The sequence below is a fragment of the Accipiter gentilis genome, chromosome 16 (assembly GCF_929443795.1).
Source record: "Accipiter gentilis chromosome 16, bAccGen1.1, whole genome shotgun sequence".
Taxonomy (NCBI): domain Eukaryota; kingdom Metazoa; phylum Chordata; class Aves; order Accipitriformes; family Accipitridae; genus Astur; species Astur gentilis.
Genome location: NC_064895.1, coordinates 30,351,038 through 30,377,428, shown reverse-complemented (window position 1 = coordinate 30,377,428; position 26,391 = coordinate 30,351,038). Strand labels below are relative to the sequence as shown.

General features: G+C 43.5%; 1 protein-coding gene across 10 annotated transcripts in view; it reads right to left on the bottom strand.

Annotated features, from left to right (window-relative positions):
• The window catches only part of ASXL2 (ASXL transcriptional regulator 2), a 137,179-nt gene that overhangs the window by 53,051 nt on the left and 57,737 nt on the right, over positions 1-26,391 (bottom strand). For all 10 annotated transcript variants that reach the window (XR_007508281.1, XR_007508282.1, XR_007508278.1 and 7 more), the window contains one exon: positions 22,786-22,942. Coding sequence is in view for 3 of the 10 variants with exons in the window: in XM_049818375.1 (XP_049674332.1) it covers positions 22,786-22,942 (157 nt within the window). In the remaining 7 variants the exon portion in view is untranslated. The remainder of the gene's footprint in view (positions 1-22,785; positions 22,943-26,391) is intronic.

Here is a 26,391-nt window from a genome sequence, read left to right as displayed (position 1 = left end):
TCAATTCCTAAGCTTAAGCATTTTCACGTTTTCTGGAGGACACAGGGTGATAACAAAGCCACAGCACCTTGGGTGTTCAAGAAGTCAAATCATGATCATCAAAATGTTCTGCATTTAGAGATATTTTACTGACACAAACAACATTTTTTCAGCTGTTATACTGGAAGGAAGAAGAGAAAGTATTTTACAATAACTTGTTAAAAAATTACAGCTATAAGTGTTAATTACTTTAGCTGACATCAAATTAGCCAACATTGATGAGTTGTTCTGCTATTTGGGTTTTTTGCCTTTAGGAAAAAGTCAAGACTGTAAGGGTGAGTGATAAATCCGAGTTATTCACAATACACACTATGGTAGCCCAGGTCACTGACAGAAGCAATCATTCATTCTCCCTGTTGATAAACACCCAATGCTCACTGGAAGTCATTTGACAACCAACCTTGACAGCTGCCCCCATTTGGTCTCAGTACATTACTGCAAAGATTTCAGTGTTTGTTTGTTACTTTACCCAAAATACAAGTTTCCATGTCAAGAACACTTCCCTCTTCCCTAAAAAAAATACCTTTAGAGCTCAAAGAACTTAGTAGTTCACCTAAACTTCTCTCCTCTTGGACACTGAGAAGCAGAAGCGAAATTATTCAGGTCAAGGCCAGTTGGGTAAAACCACGAACTGAATCTTGCAGTCCATCCCGTCAACACTTACTGCCACAGAAAATTCAGGTGCTCATGTTTCTGGTGACAGCACACATGTACTTCAGGCCTGTCCCTGCAGGTCCCCACAAAGGCAGTGGAGAAAACCCGTCTCAAATTCATAAATAATACCTATACCACTTCATGATAAGACAGAAAGATACAAACACAGGCTGTGCATAACAGCACTGATGAAAAAAAGTTACCCTGGCATGGTGAAAGAGCTGTTTTCTTCACAGCCACTTATCCGATGATCAAAGGCAGCCAAGTGACTCCTGCCGCAAGGTTGGTACAAAGAGGGATCACAAAGAGACATCTGCACTCCATGAGTGCACTTGACACTGATGGCCAATGATGGCCTTGAAATGGAGAGTGAGGAGGATGTGTCGACCCACAAGGAAAAGACCTTGTTATGTGGATGGTTTTCTATGATAATATAAAAGTGGGGAAAACGTCTCCATTAAAGCGAGGGAAGACAAGAAAATCTTCCTCTGAGCATACCAGTGAAAGAATTATTTTGAAAAGGGCCAACATTTTATGCTTTCATGCCAGAAAAGCTTCTAGCACTAACATTCATCTACTAAAGCAGCCAGTTTTGATGTGACCAATACCCAACTGACAGTGTTCACTTTCCTGGTATCTTTTCGTTGCTCAGTTTGAACACAGCAACTGCTGCGAGGAGCCTCTAAAATGACCCTTATCATTCCTTGCAGGTATTCTCTTTCTCTGGATCTCAGCTGATGTGCAATAGCCAGCAAATACCTGCCATTTCAATAGGTCATTCCTTGACTTCTGAGTCCTTTAGGAGGAAAATTTATAGCCTACAGAACAGACGTCGAGTTGAGTAACTGCAGGTCAGGCAGGACATGGACTTTGCTGTGCCAGCACCTCCTGCTGTCACGTAGGAACACATATAAAGGCAGAAGCAGCAGCGCACCTCTTCTCCCTCACTTTTCAGGCATTCAATTAAAAAAGGAGCATGAAAGGTATTTCTGCATTCACATGTGTGAAGAAGGAGAGAGATTAATTGTGCAACAGTACGCCCACTCGGTGGGTTTGCTCTGGCTGTCACGGCCTGCGAAAGGAAATGCAGGCAGGTCACGGCCACCTCCGGCACACGAAGCATTTGGCAGCTCTACAGACACGGTCACTCAAAACCCAGCATCCTGTGCACACAAGATACAGGCTTCAGTAAGATTTCTTCCGATACGCACTCGAGAGCAAGAATGTGAATTTAAGCACAGCATCAATAAGGCACTGTGGAAGCAGAAACAGAGGCAACTCTACTGAGAAGCAAGAAGCAGCACAAATGCAGCTCGCTCTTTCAAAAATGTTCACCTTTCAACACAGTTCAACAGTTCAGCTCAGCAACAGCAACACCAAATTAACACCAAGAGAAACCAGAGAAACCCACTTGCTCATATGAAATTGTACCAGTGCATTTGCCTGTGTTAGTCACTACATTCCTAGGAATGCATGGTTTAAAAAAAACAAAACAAAACAGAAATTGCAGCACGCACACACAGAAGGCACCAATGGCACTTGCTGTCGAGTACGTTTTCAAGCAGTGCCACCTCCCTGAAGAGCCTGTCAAAACCCAAAGCTTTACCTCACAGTGTCAAGTGTGAGATGCCCACAAAGCTCAAAGGAACATCTGTTGACTGTTGTGACTGGCATCATTGTATTTTTAATAATTTATTTTTAAGAGAACCTAATCACTATATAACTCATTCTGTAAGGGAGCATTTGCTCTGAAGAAGTAACACACCTGCAACTGAAATACACCCCATACAACTTTGTTCCTTGCAAAGCAACCCCCTTCGGGCAGCATACGGTTGTGGAAAAAAACCCCTAAGTTACAGTGAAGATTCGTCTTATGCCTCTTTACAGAATCCTTCAGTAAAATACCTTCTTTTTTGAGTATTACTTGTGACTGCTTACTAATACCACAGCAGGCTGAAGACGTGTGTTCCTGAGCCAGAACAATGTATCTGGAGCACAGCAAGTTTGTTAAGGTACATGAGCAACTGAACTCATCTAATGCTTTGTGCTCATCAAAAGGAGGTCTTACACCTCCCACCCCAGATGAGCAGCCCCATCCCTTCCCTCGGACTGTCCCGGCATGCATTAGGTTCCTCCATGAGCTGATTCAAATTGCTTATCAGGCACAAGGCTGCTTTTTATCGCTAGGTTTGCTTTCGTAGGGCTACTGAGGCATGCTGGCTCGCAGCAGGGTCACCATGGTTGCCCAAGTCTACCCAGGTGAGTAAAGAGAGGGCACGGACCAGAGTCCTGGGCAGAGAGAGTCCTCTGAGCAGCTCAGCTGACCCTCAGCATCTCTTTACAGCAGATACTTAGAGGCCAATGTAAGGGGGACTGTATGCTTCAGATGCTTTCTTTTGGGGTAACAGAACATGTTTCTAGGTTGCTGACTCAAACACAGAGCAGATCAGAGTTGGCCAAACATGAATTGTGTAGGAAGCTAATGTAGGCATTCGAAGAGGGGAAGATGTGGTCACATTTCTTTGAATTCCCTGCCGGGCTCCTGCATCACATATCACCTTGGAGTGACTGCATCTAGGGTAGCACAGCTGCTCTTCTCCTCGAGTCTGAAGAGCTACCTACAACTCATTAGCTCTCAGGTCTCTTTGATCATTGTTATTGCACCTTGTCTCTGCTCATATACATTTTAATAAAAGAAAATAAGCCATTTAAAAATCTCGTATCCAGATTACAGAGGATCTCCAACCCAGCTATGCAGCAGCACAACCTGGAACCTGCAAAGGTTTGCACGTCACTCTCCCAGCTATCACCTCACCTGTGCCTGCGAGATGTCTCACCAACTAATCCACTTAACAAGGGTTTGTTGCCAAGACACACATGCCTGAAAAAAAGCCTCCAAGGACAGCACAAGTGCCTACAAGAGGATTATTTGATTACTGTGTGTGTCGTGAGCACATGAGAGTGATAAGCAGTTATGCCTGGACTTTAGCAGCAGTGATGCCAATGCCTTTACTGCTGAGACAGCACTAGCACAAGTGTTTAATTTTTTGGAGAAGAACCATGAATTACCCACTACACTGAAGCTTCCTGATTTTTACCCCACGAAGTAGCATTTTTCTTCATTGGTAAAACCACACAGTTAACCTGGAAACAGTTGATTTAGACAATTTAGGAATTCTCCAAATAACTTTTAAGCAGAGAAACTGATGAAGATAATACGATGCCAATGATCACATTTAACACCAGCTCTGGGGTACCTAGCTGAAAAAAAGGCCTCTCGTTTAGAGTCCTAAAGTAGGGGTCAAAGCATAGCCAGTATAGATGAACTTAAACAGTTTCCCTGTATTCCCTTCTCTGCTTTTACCTACTATCACTTAAGTGATGTGACTGCAAACTCCCCGGGGCAGCAATCCTGTGTACAGCACCCAGCACAACGGCCTCTGATCCAGGAGCCATGCTAAAACATGGTTGTAACATGTCCAACTAAGGGTCTGCTAACTTAGCTAAGATTAAATTCAGTTTCTTCTCTGCCGTTGAGAGACCAGTTTCTAGACACCACTGTCAAAAAATATAAAAATGAAGGTATTACAGCTCTTCCTCACACAGTTGTTTGTGATTAACTCTTCCTGATTCACTCCATCTGGGAATGATCATTCAGGAACAGCAAGGTCCACATGTGGAATTAATTGTCAACAGCACTTCCAACTCACACCCCAAACTAATTTTCATTAATTTGCAAATGTACATTAAAAATAGCCGAGAAACATTAAATCTTGTCAGCTACAACCCAAGTGCGCACGGGGCCTATCTGCAGCTGGGGCAGAGGCTGCAGCACAGCCTCCGCAGCCACCCAAGGGCTGCTGCAGCGGGGCCAGCCAAAAAAGCAACTCCCGCATTTTGACAATGGATTCCACAACTCTGAACTGAAAACAAAGAAAGAGCCAAGCTGAGATACTTACAGTTCTGGTGAAAAACGAACAGCGCTTAAAAACTTGCCTCTCTGTCGACCCCAAGACTGTGCTCCCTGTTCTTGTTGTTCTGACCTGTGCCCTCACCCATGGCTGCAACCGGCTAACCCGAGAGTCTCAGACGCTCAGAAATGCAGGCGCAATGTCGTAGAAACAAAAAATTGTTGGGGTTGGGTTTTTTCAGCATGAAACTACGCAGTCAAATTCAAAGTCCTGGGCTGAGGCACTGCCATCGCAGTGGATTACACTGGTAAAATAAGACTTTTAAATGGACAAAACCCCCTCAATTTCCCTACGCTTTATTCTCAGCAGCAGTTAAAGAGATCCTGCTGATGTTAAAAGACACTCCCCCTTCCCCAGACAGACAGACAACCAAGCCCCAACATTAAAGTTTGGCAAGTGAAAAAGGTCTTTAAAAGAAGATTGCTGGGCAGCCTTAGCTACAGGCACTCCCCACTTCCATTGCCTCCCAATGGCACCGAGGATAACACGCTGCTTGCGGAAGGAACGGGAAAGCCTCCCTGCGCCCCTCTGACTGCCACCAGCACTGCTAGGACAAGCACGAGGAGGACAGAATGGACAGGCAGGGAAAGCATCCTCAACACACACAGCTGTCTGCTTCAAACTTACTGAGATCTTTTTATTTTGAGTTATCAGCTGCTTCTGAATCAATGTGGTAACCAGCAAGGTAAATCGCATGCATTTGTCTATAATATATGGAAAGAAACTGTAAGTCTTAAAGACATCAGCTCCTGTGCAGCCTTATGTGACAATGAGCAAAAGCTTTAACGCTTCTAAAAGTCAGGAAATTACTGTGGGTCATGTTTTGAGGGGAAAGAATTAACTACTGGACTAGAAGATGGCAAACTGCTGAGGGCACAGGGAATGTGGCTGTATTGTTGTCAGTAAGGAGAGAGACAGTCCAACACACTAATGCAGGTATGTCATTTTAAAAGATCTCATTTCCTCCAAGTGATGAAAACACGAGGGAATCTGACTGGTAAGAAAAATGTTGCTAAGAAAGCACAATTGAAAACTCCAGATAGTTACAGAAACATTCATTAGACCATCAGTAAGTCAGGGGTAATCACATTACCCATTGGAAATACAGAATAGGAATTCTTCTCCTAGAGCAGAAGCAAAGGAAGCAACTAAAATAAAAAATGTATTAGATATTGCTATGAGTCCTTCACAGTTGAAGATGACTATCAAGCTGGTAGTAATCACTGCGCATTAGAACTTTGCTACTATTGATGCTAAAAATACAAAGAGGCAGTTATGTGGCCAATACTTATTTGAACAGAAATACCAGTTCCTCTGCAGTTAAGCACAGGGCAGTGCTACCTAGCCAGGACTTTTAGAACGTTATGTCTCCAGTTGTTAAAAACTAAAGCTCAATAAGGCTAAAACATTTTAATCCTCTGTTGGTAAAACAAGATGTTTTCAGTCACTCTGGGCAAATACTATGCAATACCCATCAACAGTTATGAAGACTCCTCACATCCCTACTATTTCAACGGTGTGCGTGTATACGTATGTAGTTTATATATAGTGCTCCTACTTTAAATAATGGTTGCACAGGAAATTCAACCAAATTCAGTGTGCTTATGACAAACACCATAACATGGTCAAGTCCCATCAGAGACAAGTAATTTGCATGGAGCTGGCACTGCTACGAAAGCTTGACATGCTAGTGACAGCACACTTCCCAGCTGTAAAGCCTACCTGAAATATAACCACACTCAGCTGCCTAAAATACACCTCAGTTTATGTAAATAAACAGAGCTCTCAAAGGGTGGCAGGATCTGCCCCAAACACAAGAAAGCACGATTGCTCTGACAACATGGTTTTCAAAGGCAGAAGCAATTTTATTGTGTGAGACAGTTCATCTCCTTCAAAGACTGACCTGACAAAAATAACGCTATACTTGGTCCTCTGATCACTAACATATAGCTTAACCTGGTCTCCCTCCTGCATTTCTGAGTTACATAGTGACACAGCTCCTTAGCACACCTCTCTGGAAACTTTTTTTTTTTTAATGGTTTCTGCAATAGTGAAAGAAGGAAGCAGAGTCTGAAGATGTCACGGTCAGCCTGCCTGGTTGAATGCCACCAGACCCAACTGCTGCCTACTGCATGTCCTGGATGCTCCTCATTGGACCTGTTCAGCAGCCAGGTATTACGCACGTAGAGCAAAAACTTATCTGACAGCAAAGAACATCAGGAGGTTGTCAAGATATCCAAGTACCATATTTATAAATTCTGTGCAAAAATGAGCTCGTAGTGAAGTGGTGAAGTTTGCTGATGATACCAAGTTATTCAGGGAAAAACACATGGGCTGATGGACAACTTGTAGAAGAGGGGACAATAACCACAGAGGAATGTTATCTTAGTATTATAATAAACACTTGTACAAAAGCCTCAGGTCAGCAGTGGTCAAAGCAAGCAGAATGACAGGAATTACCAGGAAAGAAATACAGAACAGAAACAAAACATACATGCACCTACTTCTTCAAGACTGTGTGCCATTTTCATACTGGCCCTAAATACATCTACGTGAGCTAGAAAAGCCCAACAAGGATGGAATGGCCCTTAAATGAGGAACGAGAAGGGTCATTCAGCCTGGAAGAGAGAACTGACAACTGATATGATCAGAGTCTGTAAAATCCTAAATGGTACGGTAAAGCAAACAGAGCAACAGTTTGGACTCAAACAGAAGAGCTGGGGAGCCTGAAATGAATTTAGACGATGCTAGGTTTTAAAAACTGGACCAAGCAAAAGGAGATACTTCTTTGCACAACACATCAAACAGAGAAAATCCTTACTGCAGAGCAGTGCAAATGCTAAAACTGTACAGCAGTTCACAGTGGGATTGGAAAAACCCATGGACAGGCATCAAGTGAAAGACAGCCTCTTGTGCTCTAAGTCCCTGAGCCACAGACCAATGGATGATGTGAAACCACACTTGTCAAGTTCTTGTGCTCTTCTTGCACCTTCTCTCTGGGTTACTGCTGTTGATCAACACTGGAGCAGACTACCAGGCTACACAGGCCTGTGATCAGGCTCGCTATTGCTGTTCTTGAGCACACTTGAGACTGAGCTGGAATCTTCATTCTTAAGACCTTGAGCTGTCAGACTGCCAGTGCTGAGGACCATGATTTTTGCCTTCAAAAAAACCCAACCCATCCTAGCAAGATCTCCACTGCATGCAGGCATGGAATACACACAACCACAGTATCACTGTACACATAGTTCAAAAAAACCCCAGTACTGATTTGATACAGAACAAGTTTAAGATTAAAGGGAATAAGGAAAAAAATAGATGTAGAAAGGTTAAAGGAGGATCACGTCATGCTGGTAAAACAAGAAATTCAGGCTCTACTCAGAAATGGTTCCATATGCAGAGAGATCAAACATCTCCTGAATGTGCACTTTGCTTTGAAGAATGAACCAGGTCCTTGGCTGGCAGGACCGGCACTGAGGTGCCAACCACGCAAGTGCCGTGGGCTGGGAAGCCAGGAGCCCTTCAGCCCATCACTCTCAAAGCAGTAATTACTGCTGCGTTTTCCCAGCAAGTGGTTCCTGACCCTCTCCAATGACCTGGCAGCGATGCCTAGCTCCTGACCGCCTTCCAGAGACCCACAGAAACACCCAAGTTGGCAGGGACCTCAAAAGATCATCTGGTCCAACCTTTCGTGGGAAAGGGAGCCCAGATGAGATTATCTAGCACTTGACCCAATTGCATCTTGAAAACCTGCAACAATGGGGACTCCACAACATCCCTGGGGATGTTGTTCCAGTCAGTGATTGCTTTTACTGTAAAAAATTTCTTATGTCAAGAAACCTGTCCTGGTGCAACTTGTACCCATTGTCCCTTGTCTTCTCCATGTGGCTCCCTGAGAAGAAAAGTCTGTTTTTTCAAGTTTGTATTCCCTTTCTCCTACAATACAGAACTTAGAGGAGCAGCAGGTCACAGGTGACCTTTCTCCCAGAGAGGAAAGGCACCCGGCATATGTTTTTGTGGGTAAAAACTGAACATGACACAGTACATGAGGCTGAAAGGCAAAGCCACTGAGTTTTTGTTTGGCATGGAATGACAGAATGAACTGCAAAAATCTTAAAGGCAAGCCAGAGAAGCTGAAGCAATGAAAGAAAAAAAACAACCCAGATGAGAAAGCTCTTTCACAAAGCAGCCCCTGCCTTCAGACAGGGCTGCACATGCTTTGCTCTGTGTACCCACATACCACTGGTGACAGAAGCCGGGACATTCACCTGTCTTCTGCAGGTACTGCATGGCAAAACCTCCCCCGCTCCACATGAAAGCTTGTACAACCAACTCCTGTACGTCCTCACAGACTGCCACCGAGAGGAGACTTTATCGCTTTGAACAAGAGCATTTCCATTGCTTTGGGGATCCAGGAGAGGTCAGAGCAGGCTGCCCCTCAAAGCCTGTCAGTGTTCATCTCCTATCAGCTTGAACACGCTCCTGTCCCGTCCCTCACTACAAAGCCTGCTGTCAGGCTTGGCGGCAAAAGTATTTCTAATTGTAATGCAATACAGTTGAAAAGTCAGAATTAAATAGAACAATATATTGATACGTGGCGACTCCTACCAAACATGCATGCACTAGATTTTCTTAAGCCTCTAGCTCAGAGAAGCACTTGAAAAACCTCATGAATGCAATCAGAAAGCTTTAGGACAGCAAAGCTCCGGACCAAGACAGAAGTGGTTTTATTGCTCCTTTGCTCGCCCTGCACAGCTGCAGCCACACACAACAGCTTTCAATTCCTCTTTGCTCTCAAGTTCCAGCTCTTTGGCTGAATCCTTCCAGTTCATCACGCCTCCAGGACATCCCCGAGGGTGTGGGGACAGCGCTGAGCCCAGGGGACCACCGCTCAAAGGGTCACACACCCTCCCCAGCTACCACACACAAGCAGCCAAGCTCCCGCAGGGCCTGATGGAGCTGCAGGACTGGTGCTGCCCTCCCAAACAGGCACCTTTAGGGGCCAAACAGCACCTGCCTGGGGGAGATGAGAATCCCTGAGAAAACTGGCTTTTTGGAAAAATGTTTGCCATATTAATGGCTGCCTACTTTTCAGTTTTCTGCAAAACAAATTAAGGACTTAATCACATTTTCCTACATTTCAGTGGAAATACTTTGGGGCCCTAGAGCACCTTAGAAATACTGTGCTTATGGGAATAACCACCCCAAAACGTCTGTCCTGCCCACATCAGTCAGGGACACAAGGCAGGAGTGATGCCCAAGGCTTCTCCAGTTCATGCATCAAACAGCAGTGCAATGCCACCAACTCCAAACAAGACAACAGTAACTACAGCTCCTGCCTGGCTCTTCTCCTTACAGAAGACGACCGGGAGCTGGGATGAGCTCTGCAGCGGGGGAGCACAAGTGGTGAGCAGCAGGCTGGCGTGTAAAACAGGCTCTGAGCGCAGCTTTGTCAGGCCAAGACTACAAGCTGAGAGTTTGCTAAAGTGCTGGGAAAGGATTGCAAAAGTTTGCTTGGTAAAAGCACAGATCGAAGGTGTTCTACAGAAAACTGATCTGTCGTTTCTTCAGTAAGCCTTAGGATTTTTAGTTGCTGAGGAAAATTCATGCATGGGAATTCATGCAAAAAAAATCTTCTACTGTAGATTTTAAGTTTATAACCCATTCTTCTACATGTCTAAAATGCTTACCAAACACAGAGCCACATGTAAGTGCCTGTGACCACAGCCTAATGACTGCTGCTCACACAAGTTAAAAAATATGGTTCTTGCTGTGAAGTCTAATGGAAATACAACTTCTTGACTGCTAGAGAGTAAGCCCTTGGAGGCTGTATAGCCCACTATGAAAAACTACAGCTCACTCAAAATCTGGATACTATGATATACTAGCCTAAACAGAAGATACACTAACCTAAAATAAAGGAAAAAGTAACATTTTTTGGCTTTGTGGCTGCAGATTCCTTGATAAATTGCATAATGTGATACACGGGAAACAGCTTCCTCATGAGTCACGAGCACAAGCAGGAATTGGCTGTATTTAGAAAAGCTGATACTTCTACCAAAACTTTAGCAGGAAGAAACAAAATGACATAACCGAAACAAAATGACATAACCGAAACAGAACTCTTTTTTAAAATTTTTTTGGGCATGCAGCAGCAAAACACTTTCTGAAGGCAGTGCCATGATCAGGCCATGGGTGTTAATTAGGGAAGCTGAGAGACACTGTCACAGCAAAGCTCTTATAGTAAAAGCAGGTCACACACCCTCTAACTGCAAACCAGTATTTCTGTGTGTCTAGACTCCCAAGGTTTTCCTCCATACAAAAAGATAATGCACAAAATTTCAGGTATAGAACAGTGTTTTCTTATTCCTGTTCTCCTAAGTATGGGCCATTGGCAGTGAACATAGTGTAGAAGTTCAATTATTACAGATATTTTCCTTTACTGTCCTAGGTAAGAAGAGTTTATGGTGATATCCTATTTTAACCTGACGAAAAATCTTCTAATCTATTTTCAGTAAATGACATTTTACCAAATATAGTTACTTTTCACTTTGAACACTAATCTGGTCAAACAAAATTCTGCCTGCCGAGGGACCCACTGGTATGTGTTTGTTGTACAAAAATGCAAGACAAGCTGGTTGTTTGCTAATGGGAAAGGATTATTGATAATCTTGTCCAGTTTGTTTCCCCCTTTTCCCTTAAAGTTCACTTTGCCATCTAATATGTTTCCCCTTTTTCTTTCCTTTTTAATACAGCAAACTTAGGTTGGGTTTGCTAGAGGAGACACCTGTTACTGCAACGGCTCTCACAGAAGCTGGCAGTTATAGAAGCTCAACAAGATTCTTCTCTTTCAGGATGACTGATTAGAAAGGGTACACCAGGGACACGCAACATGGCAGAAACTGTAGGAGAATCCAGTTTTTGCTAGAAGCCATGAAAGTCTGGGCAACTTTATACTGGAACCAAATGCCTTTTATTTATTTGTACAGGCTTGCAAAGCCAGGTGTAGGCACTGACTGTGGTTCCACTCCAGTCAACTGAAGCTTTGTAGCTGATCACAGAAACACGACTACACGTTTTATTTCCAGACACCATAAGAACAGACTATATTAGTAACCTTGAGCTCACAAACAACCCCAGGTGTACAAATGAGGTGCGCACACAGACAACGACATTGAGCAGCTGTATTTCACATTCATGGTCATTACAACAAACCACTTGCAAGCTGTCCTACAAAACACATAGCAAAACAGTGATAAAAGCATCCGGAATTGAGGCATTTAGACTTTAAGTTTCAGGATGATTTAAAACAATAGAACCCAAGAAGTCTTGGCAGTATCCATTCACAAGTCCAAAAAAAGCTTTGTTTTTATCATCAAACTCCAAAGACGAGAGCTGAGTAGCTGCCTCAAAGCCAAGGAAAAGGTATCTGTCTCGCCTCTGATCGGCACAGAGGGACCCCAGCCAGAAAAGCACCCGCTTCAATCCCAAAAGCAAAAATCTGCTGCAGCTGCCTGCTGAAACAACCCCATCTTACCTTCAAGGGGAATTGCATAAAGCTGCTCCATGAACATTGTTGCTGCTGCTTCTTAAGCTCCGCAATCAGTGCTGCGCCTGGCTTCCTCCCGCCTTCTGCTCACGCACAGATGTGCAGGCAATAATGCATGGGGCTTGTTTTTAAACTTTTTCCCCTGTGCTCCTGATTGGTCCCATGTAATGCCCATGTGGGTCTACTAATGCACAAAGGTTTCTATCCTTTCTAAAATCAAAGTGTCAGTTTTGCTGCTGTCAGACCACTATTTTTGTACATATAAGGAAGTGGCTGTTGATGTTATCTGAATGCGCTTCCTGTTTTATATGTATATGAGCAAAAATAATGTCACATTAAGCTAAACTGCAGTCTCAAAAAGCTCACGTCAAAGCCGCTAAGCAAAATAATATAAGTACAGCTCATATGTTCACTGTCTACCCCAGTTTGCATTCAGTTCATTGATTTTTATTAGAATTCCATATTCTGACAATAAAAACTATCCTCCCCAATCCTCGGGGGTAAAAAAAAAAAAGGCTGTACCCCATACTAGCGCTGCTTCCTACCGAGACTCTCGGGACCAGTCAAATTACAAAGGGCTCAGTGGATGCTGACAACCCTATCTCAAACATCACACAGGTGAAAACGCAGACAGCAGCCAAGCGAGGCCAGAAGACAGTTCTGGCTGAAATTTGGGTTATTCTTGAATGTGAGTAGATACTTTTTTCTTAATGAAGGAGGCTTTTTTGTGTTTCATGTACACGCAGACAGTCCAGGAAGCGGCCGTGTAGGAGTGCTGCATTCCAGAGCTGATGCTACACAGCTCAAAGCTGAAGGAATCTTTCTAATTGGAATTTAGTGCTTTTCTGGTTACTTTAAAGCAGAGCAAACAAACGTACCGACTAAAAATAAAACCTGTTCTGGTGTAGAAATTCTTCTCCTCTCGCAGAAGGAAACAGCAGTAAAACATGGAGGCACCAAGGAGGAGAGCTGACAGCATCAATGCTACAACTTCTTATCCCCCAAAGTCAGGACTGTCATTGCCAGGAGGTCCTGCAAGGCGCCGATTCATTCACTTCCACTTTCAAACATTACTGATTGCAGAACTCGGAGATGAACCGCGGCTGGGAGTGAGCTGAAGCCATTTGCACTTTCTAGTTTCATTATACTTTTCACGGCAACTCTTTGGATATTACATGCAAGTTATTTTTTATATATAGCAAGATTATGAAACTTCAGGTTTTGCTAGAGGAAACCAGAAGAATCTTTTCAGATGCATAAAGTAAATGAAATACTAAAAATGAAAGAAAACTTTCTTCCCTCTGGAGTTCATGGCACAACTCTTTGATATATGTCTCTGAGAGTGTCAGCAATCTGAGTACAGCTGGTCTGCACTTTGAGAAACGTTTAAGTACTGTCTCTAAAATATCAATGAGTTACAGTGTGTGACGTAAGAAAGATGCCTTACAAACATTAGAATTTAAAAATGTTTAATGCAAAGATTTTTTTGAACCATTTAACATCATAGTACCTTACTTTACCTTATTAAACAGTTTTGGATCATTTAATTTTCATGCAAAAGTTATGTTACAGCCAAGAAACGGAGCTGGGAAGATAAACCAGGTGTCTTATTTCGTGATGGAAGACTGAGAGCTATCACAGCAAAATTAAGTAGTGAGACCTAGAATCAGCAAAGTCCAGTTTGCTGCATATTTATGTCCTGGCGTTGATTGATTTGAAAGTCTGTAAACAGGCAAGCTTCAGAAGAAGTTTTTCCTGCAGCTGGGGCAGCTGTATCACCCTTGTGTGTATTCTCACATGCCTACTAAAGCACAAGTTCATGCTACAGCCTTTTGCACTGTTGGAGGAGCTACGGCACCTCTTCTCCCTTCCCAGCCACTGTTGTGAAAATCAGGGATGTAATGATCTTTGTAACCCCTCCCGCTAGTCCTTTAAGCTTGGATGAAATCAACTTTAAATGCTACAGTTTAAGAACAGACTGACATCGAGAGTACAAGCCTTGTTTCCAAACCTAAAAACCCCAATAAATATCATAGTGTACCCAACGCTGGACATCCTATTTGACCAGCTCAGTGGAAGTATGCGGGTTTCTGCAGCTAGTGACAGAAGATGATAGGATCAGCCTCACATTCAGCAACGTTTCATTTCCCAGAACAAACAAGCAGGTTCCCATTTGCTGCCTGATCAGGGATGGCTTTTACTGAGAATCCCTATCAAGGCTCTCTCCCACACTTCAGGTGTCTTCATAGCTCCTTCACTGTATGCCACACCTGCACCAAATATCAAACAAGCTTCCTGAGAAAGGAGAAATCAATCCAGATATTAATTTAAATCTGTTGCCATTAAGCACCCTTCAGGAACTGACTATTTCCCTACAGCAGCCTCCCAGCACCAAGCTTGGCTACGGAAGCCTCCAACTCTGCCATTGACACAGGAGCCTTGACTCTGCCTGTACCTCCCCTTCTGTAGTCACACCCTGGAAGGCAAAACAGCAGCATGAATTTGGAGGTTTTTTGGAAGGCTAGGGCATCTTTTTTTTTTTAAAGAAATTTTTGGCAAAGAAGTATTTTTCGTTTATGTCCTTCATTACATATTTCTAAAATCCCTCATGAAACACATGGACTGACAAAGACCTATAACATCCAACAAGCGTCTCACGCAAAACGGCCAGGATACCATTCATTCAAAATGAACATCAGACATCTGATGGCATTTATTTGTTCAAGTGCACCAAACACGCCTAATTCTTTCAGCTTTTATGCTTTTATTTTAAATCTCTCAAGAAAACCTATGTTGGGGGGGTGGTGGTGGTGGTGGTGGTGTGGAGATAGAGATTCAGAAGACGTTCCCACAGCCGGCTGAATATGAGCCAGCAGTGTGCCCAGGTGGCCTAGAAGGCCAACAGCATCCTGGCTTGTATCAGAAATAGTGTGGCCAGCAGGACCAGGGCAGTGATCATCCATCCCCCTATTACTCAGCACTGGTGAGGCCGCACCTCGAGTCCTGTGTTCAGTTTTGGGCCCCTCGCTACAGGAAAGACATGGAGGTGCTGGAGTGTGTCCAGAGAACAGCAATGAAGCTGGTGAGGGGCCTGGAGCACAAGTCTTATGAGGAGCAGCTGAGGGATCTGGGGTTGTTTAGCCTGGAGAAAAGGAGGCTCATCAGCAAGAAGCACTGCAGGAGTCCCCAAGGATCTCTAAAGAGCCTGGGAGCCTCCCAGCAAGCGGGGTGGCAGAGGTAGCACCTGGGGACAGTCCAAGGAGCACAGCACCGCTGCTCTGCAGCCTCACTGCCACAGCAAGATGAGAAAGAGGAAAGGGAGAATAACAGAAAAAGGAAATATGAGCTGCAAAACAAAAACTCAAGAAATGGCTAGCACAGCAAAAAGCCCTTGGGGAAAGCCCCCGGTGCGGTCGCTCCCTTCCTACAGCAAATCACTGACACAGCAGCATCAACAGGCCAACAAACAGGGCAAACGTGCCAGCGTCGGTGAATCTGCACCCGTGCAGAGGGATAACGCACAGCCACGCTGCACAAGTCCATTTTCTTATTTTGCTGTAAGAGGAATCTTATCATCAAAGAAAGTACCAACAGCGCACATTTCTCGAATCAAGCTAACCTCCGTGGCTTCGGGGGCTACTGCCAGCCATGCTGGATGTACAAGGCGCTCCTGCCTGCACCTCTGCTCTCCCCCCCACACGGGCCCTCCTGCCCACTGAGGCACGCTCACCCCAGTCCAGCTGGGCTCTGACCCACAACAGGAGGAGGAATGCCCAGAACTGGCAGGATTGGATCTTTTAGTGAGATTCAGCTAATATCCCAAGCCAAAATCCAAGCTCTGTGTGTGTGTAGGGCAAAACCAGCCATCCACAAGTTAAGAGAAATATGAGATTGTATTTTAGATGAGAGCAGCTCATTTAGCTAAGCTCTACACAAAGAAATATATGTACCTATTTCTATCCTCCCTGCCACAAAGCAAAATCTCAATATTCACACGTATCTGAAGGCCATATCAGAATCCACAAGCACAGATTTCAGTATGACAGCGTATCATCATTGTCCTACAATCCCCATAAAATCCAAAGTCTGCTCACTTCCTCTCCTAATATAATAGTACAATGTACTTACAACTTCAGTGTTACCCAATTGCTCAAAAAATCCCCAACCCCCCCAAATCAAAACCTTTTAAAGAGCGAAGAACTAGGCAACATATTTATGCCTTTGAATGCTCACTTGTTGAATACAGGCCAGAAAATTTTATTCTCACATGAAGCTTCTGATTTCTAGCTGAACTAAGTAGTTTTGGTTTTGGGGTTTTGTTTTCTCGTTTGGCGTTGTGTTGTTTTGGGGTTTTTTTTGTGGTTTGTATGTTGTTGTTGTTTTTTTAAAGAAAACATTTATATCTACAAAGAAATTTCTCAAAAATGGCATATGTGGTTTCACAGCAAGACTCAGCTTCATAAAAAGGAGAACCACATTGAAACACAGAAACAAGTTAAAAAGAAATTAAGAAGAAAATCTAAAGGGGTAAAACACATGCCAGTGGCAAAGACATCATTTAAATAAACCATGACAGATTCCTAGAGAAAGTGGTTATCATGTATCAAATATGACTAAAGATTTAGAAATAAAATGGTCTGGTTTAGGAACAGAGTAAAGGACTCTTAAATCTTGCAGATTTTTAAATCCTGCAGATTGATAACTGATTAAATGTAACAGGAGGTAGAACCAGCTAGGTTTCCCCATGGCCAAGGGTATTGGTGGGGTGTCCAAGGAAGCGTGCTACCACCCACACCACCCAACCTACGTGATCCGTGGCGAGACGCAGCTTGCAGGCGTAAGAAGTTATTCTGCATAACAAAAGATTAAACCTGATTGCAAAGTACTGCAAAAGGACCTCAGGATACCACGCAATGGGGTGCTAGAACAGCAGATATGACTTGGTGAAGATAAAAGGCAATATAATGACCAAAGGGAAGAACAACTCTGAAAGAGCTACTGCTGCTCAGGGAAAGGATCCCAGAGTTATCAGAGATGAAAACACAACTCAATGCTCATCAACAGTCAAAAAGGCAAAGCTTTACAAAATATCATAGAAAAGAATAAGCAAAAAAATTGTTAAGAGCTGTTAGAAGATAAAATAAGAGGGAAAAGACATCATTAAATCAGTGTGTGTATTCACAGAATGTGTGCGTTTTGAAGCATATGGGCATTTCCACCCACTGATCTCAAAAAATACACAGTGTAACTGAAAAAAGATTCAGAAAATGAAATAAGGATGACCAAGACCGTCTGAGAGTCCTGGCTCTGTCATCCCAAAGCCTTGCATTAATTCTCCTGCTGGTCTCCTCATAGGTCCTGCTACATCACCTTGTTTCCCAGTGCTGTGGGAGCTGCTGCACCCAAGCGTTAAGCACTGCTGGCAGGTGCACAAAGGCTGTACTGCTCTGGAACAAGTCTTCATAAATTGTATCCTTTAGAAAAGCATCCCTATTTTCAACACAGTCAGGACTGCAGCTTTTAAAAGCCTTTTACGCAGCTTGAATAAGAGAAGTGTCATGGCTGGTAATGAAGTCAGATTTGCTCTAAGATGCGAGGCACATCCTGCTCTACTACCTACCAACCAGAGTATTTACTTTGTTGTCTTCTAGATAGCCTCAGTAGCCCCCAAGAAAATAAGAGAAAAATCAACATAATGCTGAAAAGACAAACAACAAGATATAAGGTACTATACAAACATGTCTTACTGTCCATCATATTTTTCTTGTTCAGGATGGCCTTTACCACTTAGTATTTAAAAGAATGCACTTTAATATGGCAAAGCAAGGAAAGTTGACTGCAAAGAAAAGAGGTTTCATCTCAGCTCTAATAACATCAGGATTCAAATAAATTCCGTGTTCTTTCCCTCTCAGCTGACTTAGCTTGTTTCTCACAAGAGGAGTAGCAGAAATGCTCAGTGCACCACTCAAACTATGTTGATGAGGAATAAGTCATTACATGCCCCTCATCCCACACCTTCCAAAGGGAGTGAACACAGCATCTTGTCTGGAGAAGGAAGCATGGAGCAGAACACCACACAGTTACAGCGGCACCGATCAAAGCAGACAGCTATCCCCCCAGCCCCCCAGAAATTTCAGCCTGGTGTTTGAGAGGAGTGTGCTACATCCATAAGTTACTTTAAGAGAAGTTTTAATTTTACTAGGGAATTTCATCGGTGCAAAGCAGCTCATGATTGATTTATGTTCTGAAGCCCAAAACTCATGCCGTCATCTTTGACAACTGGCCCCTGAGACCTAAATATATGCAGAAACATTGCTTTACCTTCCCAGTGTGACACGGAAAAGTGTATTTTAACCACCCATTTCTTAATCCTATTGTGAACCAAGACAGACGAAGGTGGGGGCCGAGCTGTACTGCAGCAGACGACCTCAGAAGAAGTGAGGGTAATGTCCTCCTGCCCGTGGGTAACAACTCCACCACAGCACTCAGCACCACTGCTTGGTTTATTTGTTGAAGACACATTCTGATTTTCACCATACATGAACCACCTGACAATGTGCTTTGACGTACTGCGTACCCCTGCTTTTGACCCGTTCCCCAATATAAAGGTACATTTTGCTTTGAGAGAACTCCCTCCTGCCTGTCCGTGACATGTCAGTATTTCAGACTGAACACAGCCTACGGCTCTCTGTGTCCCAAAGGCGATTTATTTTTCTTTATGCCTTACCCTGACAGCTGAAACATGGCACTCTGGCAGGTAGCGAGATGAGCAGTCCTAGTCTCAGCTTGCGTACAACCAGGCTGCTAAAAACCTGTCTCATAACTCACTACCAGCTCCTCTCTTCCAGGAGCAGCAAAGGTGAAAACTATAGAGGACAGGAGAGTTGAGTGCCTGAGAGGGTAAAACAAGGAGGTACTGTATGTACTCTGGCATCTGGCTGTCTCATGAAGATCCACCACAGCCACTCACTCTGGTGTAACTGTAAGAAATTAAGTACAGAGGCAATAAAATTGCCCAGCGAGGAGGAGTAGCTCTGCTTGCGTTCACTACAGACCCCGCAGCAGCTGACATATGGGACATACTTCCCAGGCAGCAGTTGGTGGCAGGCACAGACTGGGAGAGATTTACCTACAGATGCGGTACACGGCCAGCCAGCTTGCAGGATTTAAGCCGAGTTGTAAATAGAGAAAGGACGGGATTTGACTGTCACTCCTGTCACACCTTGCCAGTGCAGGTGAAACCCGGGCAGCTGAAGGCTCCACTGAACCCCTCTTAGTCCAGAAGCAGCTCCATACATCTGCAGCTCCACAGATTCATTTGCCCAGAAACGCCATCTGCTTTAGCAAACAAGCACATTGTTTTTCCAAGGGAAGCTTAAGGAGAAAGCCATTTTCCCGCATAACCTGGTAATGCCTTGGTGTGACACTAAGTGGTAGGTTAATTAATAATTAAGAGTTTCTCACAGAAAGGAACACAACCCTTGAGGGCAGGTATTCTCAAACAGAAGGAACACACTTGACAACACTACTGACCAAAATGACTTTTCTAATTTAGTGATAATTTTTTATTTACTAAAAGTTCATGACTTTCAGTGCATTAAAACCTATGAAAATGGCCCTTACGCTAAAGGTCAAAATGCCACTCCTAAGAAAAATCATCAGTACCAGGCAACAAAAGGGATTGTTGCCTTAAAGGGTAATGAAGTTTGGCAAAAAATAACTCCCCCTGCGTTCCAGCTTGTCCTCAGATATAAAAGGGCCGGGGGCAGCTACGCTTAGATTCCAAGTGATGTCCAATTCAACACTACAAATCCGGTTGCATTCAATATACATTGAACTATCACAATTTTGGATGCACAAATAGCGTAACGTACTTTCAATCTAGTCATGTTCAACAAACTATCATGGCTAGATTTTAATGAACAGTACAGTTTATTAAAACAACAGAAGCGCAGGTTCTTTTGGATTGCTGGCGATAAATACACTGTCTGCAAAGCATGTGCAAGTAACAAGAATATGAATAACACAGTCGACTACAAACGCGTTAAATTATGGAAAAACTCTAGAGATTTCTAATTTTCCTGGGGAAGCACTTGGTATAACTGAGGGTTTGAATCTTACCCGATAGGCATCCTTATGGAGGGGAAGAGAGGTTCAGCCCGTCGACCGATCGCAGAAGACTTCTACGACGGTGTCTTCCCTAGTATTCCTCCTCTTAAGCCCTTTTATATTATTTTCTTATTTTTAGGTGGAGCTTGAATGACCGTAGTCATACATACCTTTATTATGATTGGTATAAAATCTCCTCGCTTACTTTTAAAGGTATACACTAGAAAAAATTCAGAGTGGATGCTTAGTGAGGGGTGGTCGCACCTTGAAGGCGGGTAGCCACCAAGCTCCCCTGGTGTTGGTAACACCTAAGGTTGCAGGTTAAGTTGCTTAGGGAATGGAACAGATTTCATGTATATCTACCACATTCCACCCTGCAAGTTTACCTTCCCTTAAGAGGGGGACATATCAATAAGTCACCTCCAGCAATCATTCCACAGAGGAGCAAAATTCCTTTTTTTGTATTTATACTGAAAGCACTATCTTCACATTGTCTGCTTTTGAGTTTTGGGTACCTTTTGCCAGCTGTTTCAGGGTAAGATTTCCTTTCCTTCTTGCCTGGGTTCCTAAACCATGGCCCCTCCTGCCTTTTCAGACATTCAGTAAGGTAGTATATAAACTTTTATATAAAATGTATACATGTATTTCTACATAAAGATCTAAAAGATACATAAAATCCCTTGCAGGTTTTGACATATTATCATAACATTGGAGGTGTAGGCAAAGCAGCCAAAAGAAACCCTTACTGACCAAATATTTTGAGAGGATTTGTTAGAAATGAAAATATTTTAGCCAGACTATCTATAGCTTTCCTTTCAAAGGATGAATTTGGAGTCACCTTAATTCTAAGGGGTTTTTTTAACATTTTCTATTTTCATGGTGATTTAAATGCTTAAAATTCTACATAACACTTCTACTTTTGTTATTTGCATTGTGACTCCAGGGAAAGCTCCAAGCAGGGTCTGGTCCATACGAGCCTCACGCACCCATATAGTAAGAGCATGTTCTCATTCATTGACTCCCCACTGCAAACCTTCCCACCGATGGAAGGGTTTCGGCAGACCCCACCAGTTATTGCAAGTCTTTAAGTGCTTCAGAAAACCTCTCACGTGCTTCTACTCCATATCCTATGGCATTGGAAATAAGTTTTAAGTAATGTTTCATTTCAGCCAGGAAATCCTGTGTATGACTGAGGAGAATAGGAGAAAGGAAGAGATCGGATTGAAGGGTAAATTTACAGCATCAGCAGCTGCACCAACAGCTCTCCAAGAATATCCAGAGCTACAGCCTGCTACCTCTGCCTAAAGTGAGGACTTCATGCTTCTTCACAAAGCTGTGAGTTACAAAGCATACTTATTTTTAACAGAGAGAATACAATGCTATAGTGAATAGACTCTCCCCAACTCAAGGAACAATATATGTCGCATCCTCACATATTGTTACGGCTTTTTAAAATTAATTCAGCTCGTAGCATCTAAGCAGACGAGCAGATATCTGAGCAGAATTTTGAAGGAGGAAAGAATTCAGACAACATTGGTCAAATGAATGGGTGCCAAAATTAGAGGCAGGTAAGACAGGAATTTCAGTTTATTACCAATACAGGATGTAAATATTATAATGCATTGGCTAAGAGGTGCTGATTTCCACTGTTCCTGAAACAGTAAGACACCATGACAGCAGTATCTGACAAGATACATTGCTGCCTCGGAATGGCAAAGATATCAGGATTCAAAAGAGAGTGAAATCCACTATTTCCTCTGCTTGGTACTCTTACACTACCAAAACCACTCTTCTGTAGAAAATCCAGAATCTGGATATTCTTGAAACATCACTGAACCATCCATCTTCAGCAACCACCCAGATACAGCAGTGAAGCAAAAACCAGCACTTCACTGTATTAGCCAAGGTTGCAGATAATTTAATATTCATAATTTAATATTAATATTCGTGTGGAATACCTAAATATTGCCTGGTTTATGAGGGAAAGAGTCCAAAACAGGACAAAAGAAAAAAGCACAGTGGCTCAAGCCCAAACCCTACGGGACCCATCAGTTCACACAACAGGCTTTAACCTCAGAGATTCTGTGCTCATTCCTAGTCAGTGTTGCATCAAAAGCATCAGAAAAGGCCAAAAGGAAAAGTTGCAATCTTCTTAGGAAAGCAGGCAGATGGCAGAGAAAACCTGGAAGAATCAAATTCACTTTCCCGGCTGGGAAGCTCAGTGTGCTGGTCTGTGACTTGTGTCAAGGCCTTAAATACACTTTATTACAGGTACCTTCTCCCCTTCAGTGCCCACAACAGTAAATCAGCACTTGTGTCAATCCATGAGCACCAATGGTAATGGCAGATTTTAAACTGTTATTGTAACAGCCCGTCTTTACAAGGCAACAGATGTGATGGATAAAAACCTCCAAATCCTACACAGATCATGTTAAAATCATAGTTCCTAAAACCAAAAATTACCTTTCCTTTTCCATCTGCTTTTCTTCCCATCTTTGTTACTGCACCCATCGCTGCTGCTGCTGCTGCTGCTGTTCTCAGAGCTCTGAGAGTCAGACTGGGCATCGCTGCTCTCCTCTGAGCCATCAGAGAGCTCCTTCAACCCGTCTGGAACATCCTTCTGCAAATGGAAAAAACAGATATAGTTACCCACTCCACAGTAAATTCTCCCAATTAACAAAATACTTAAAAGTAGCAGTTTTCGTTATTTACCAAGCACTGACTGTGGATTTTTTTTATGCTGCAATGTCAGAACTCCTTGGCCACTGGCCTCTTAAACACTCATGCGGCCTTCTGTGAGCCCACATGAAATATTTACCACAATCCCAGCTGTCACATCTTTTACACTGCCTTTGCCATCACTTCAAAGGTATGCTCTTCCTTAACTTCTCCATCCCTAATCACTAACTCCAATACACTCCCCTTTACGAGCAATCCAGTCCATTTTTGAACTTCATAGTAAAAGAAAAACAGCTCAGTGCCCCACAATCCCACATAACATTATTTTTCCAACCAGGTGCTCAGCAGCTCCGTGCCTGCCAACACAGGTCCTTGCAAAAACGGAGCTGGGAGGTGTTTCTGCATGGTGAAACAGCAGTGGGTTCCCTGCGTTCACCTGCGTGGTTTTAGGCAGATAACAGCCAGCAGAGAAAACCAGCAGCAGTTTTCCCCCTGTCCACACCTAAACCCAGACTGCCCTCTAGTGATTATCCTGCCGGATTCAGATTGCAACCTACACTGGAAATTAGCAGTAACAGACTGTTTGCTGCTGCTGCTGCTGCTGAGGTCGTTAACATCACCACTGCCCAAGCACCCAAAACGGCTCCGGACACCTCGCAGAGGTGCTGAGCCAAAAGGGCAGGACAGCGGCCGGAGGCACCAGCTCATCCCCACCTGACACCAGCCACCCTCATACCTGCACCTCCGCTTCTGTCCGAGTCATACGGCATACCTGATTCATATCATCCTGAATTCCTCATTAGTACGGTAACTGAAACTTTAAGTGTTTACTGTAGAAGGCAAACAGGACAGTGGTCATAACAGTTGGACAAATGAATAGGTCTGTGTGCATCAGACAGGGAAAAATCCTTCTGTTAATAGCCACTGGAAAAAGTAAATCAAAACACCTCTCCCTTTAACAGGAGACAACTGATTTATTGTCCTTTCTCTGAAATAGAGCTATGAGTAATTTCCACATGTAAGGCCAAAAAGTACTTAAGACAACACAAGTGTTATCAATGTAATTAATTCCAGATTTCTTCCATCAGCAAGGTGAACTAATAGGTTCAGATATTCAATTGTATCTTCATCCTGCACTTCAGAAATAAAGTTCTTTTAACTGCACATTAGAAGTTACTTGTAAACCACAGTGGAAGAGAAGGTATCACCAAAAGCAGGAGAAAAAAAAATCTTTATATCAAGAGTCACCAAAGCTGACAAAGCTTAAGCTTGCATATTCCAATGCTGACACTCCTTTCATTAAACCTCCTTTATAGCTTAACCTTTGGAAAGACAATTTAGTCACCTGAGATGCAGTAACTGCACATTTATTTATTTCAGTTTTTTCAAGATATCTCTTTCAAAGTCTTCTGCTGAGAAGAGATGAAGCCTCAACATTGGTTGCCTTCACCTCCTGCCAGGTTTGGGGAACACACGAGGAGCTGGAAAACCTGGACTTCTTGGCTTTTCCGGTGGGTAAAGAAGACAGAGCCAGACTCTTCTCAGTGGTGCCCAGAGAAAGGGTGAGAGGCAACAGGCACAAACCGAAACACAGAAATTCCACTTCCACATAAGGAAAAACTTCTTTACTGCAAGAATGATGAAACACTGGAAGAGGTTCCCAGAGAGGCGGAAGGTCTTCATCCTTGTAGGAATTCAAAACCTGACTGGACAAGGTCCTGAGCTACCTGCTATAGTTGACCCTGCATTAAACAGTGGGTTGGACTGGATGATCTCCAGAGGTCCCTTCCCACCACCACCATCCTGTGATTCCAACATCCCCTTGCTCCCGCAGACAACAGCCCCATTAGCTCACAAAGCCCGTACAATGTCAGTGACTCCCCTTCCAGCTGAGCCTCTTCTGACCAGTGAAAGGTTTTCACCAGTATCTTCTGATGTGGTGTCCAGTCTGCACTGTAGATCCTGCATTCTCTTGAATTTTCCATGCAAGACATCAGTACAAGATCTTCGTTAACACCAAATCCTCCATGCAGCTGCAGCTCACTGTATTGCAAGTTCTAATTTCAAAGAAAACGAAGAACCCAAATTGCACCCTCAACTGCAGAACTGTCTTCTCTACATTAAAATTGTTCTTCTTTCAATAAGTAAACTTATTCCTTTTAGTGAACCATACTCAATAATAAAATCTGGTCTCTTAGCTATCAGTCCCATAAATGCATCAGGTAAGATGGCGTGCACTGTGGTAAAAGTTTAACTAGTCAGACGTCTCCAAATACCAGGTCAAAAATCTTCCTCCAGACTGGAATCTTCCAGGCTGCTGGTGAACAGCAAATTCACTACATAGCATGGAAAAATTCAAAGGTAAATGCACAAGGGCAGAACTATAACACGATCATCCAAATAGGGACAGATGCTATTTTGTGTTCAACATTAGCAATGAATTTGGGACCAAGAAATCTGAAGCTGGCAGGCAGAAACACACTTGGAAATCATCAAGCATAAAAACACAGCTGGGGTGGGAGATCTATGTGAAGGTCAATGAACCGGCATACTGGACTTCCAAATAATGCACCTTGCAGCAACTCAGCATGGCTGATGGTCACTGGGATAACGGCAAACCTCAGAGCAAGCAGGGGCTGCATGGTTACTGCCGTGCCACGGGACGGGGAGCTCATGGGCTGCACCAAGAGCAAGCATAGCTGAAGGAAGGGGACAGGGAGCACCTGCAGCTGCCCCACGTCCTTCCTTGGGCAAAAATATCCCCAATGTTCCCACCTTGATGGCAGTGATGCAGAGGAATCCAAAAGAGAAACAAAGTCTTTCAGAAGAGAAAAAAAGTCTAAGACAAATATATACAATGTATGTGCACCTCACATAATGGTTTTGTTTAGATTTTTCTACTTTTTACTTCTTTGATCTTTTCTTTCTCAGCCTCCTGCCAAAATGACTCCAGTTTCTCAGCATTAGCACATCAACTTTCAGTCTAAATCCTACAAATATACATGGAAGGTGAGCGTTGACCTCACTAATATTTGCCAGTCATCATTTTTTTCAAAGCAAAGTATGGAGGAAGCAATAAATAAAAACACACAGAGACACAAACCAGATAAGCAGGGGGTACCAGTGACAATGCCAAAGACCAAGAGGCTCCAGTCACTAACTGATGGGCCACCAGGACCCTCCACCAGCATAGCTCCGGAGAAGGCCAACATGAACTTTGTCAGTAATACAATGGGGAAACAGGAAAATGAGGATTTGGGAAATTGTTGAGGGGGAGCTGTGGGATAATGCAAAATTTATACAGGAAAGTTGAGGGAAAGGGGATGGAGCAGGACCCAAGTTGGGGAATAGACAGAAAGGGGTATGGAAAGGGGCCAGTGGCATGTAGCC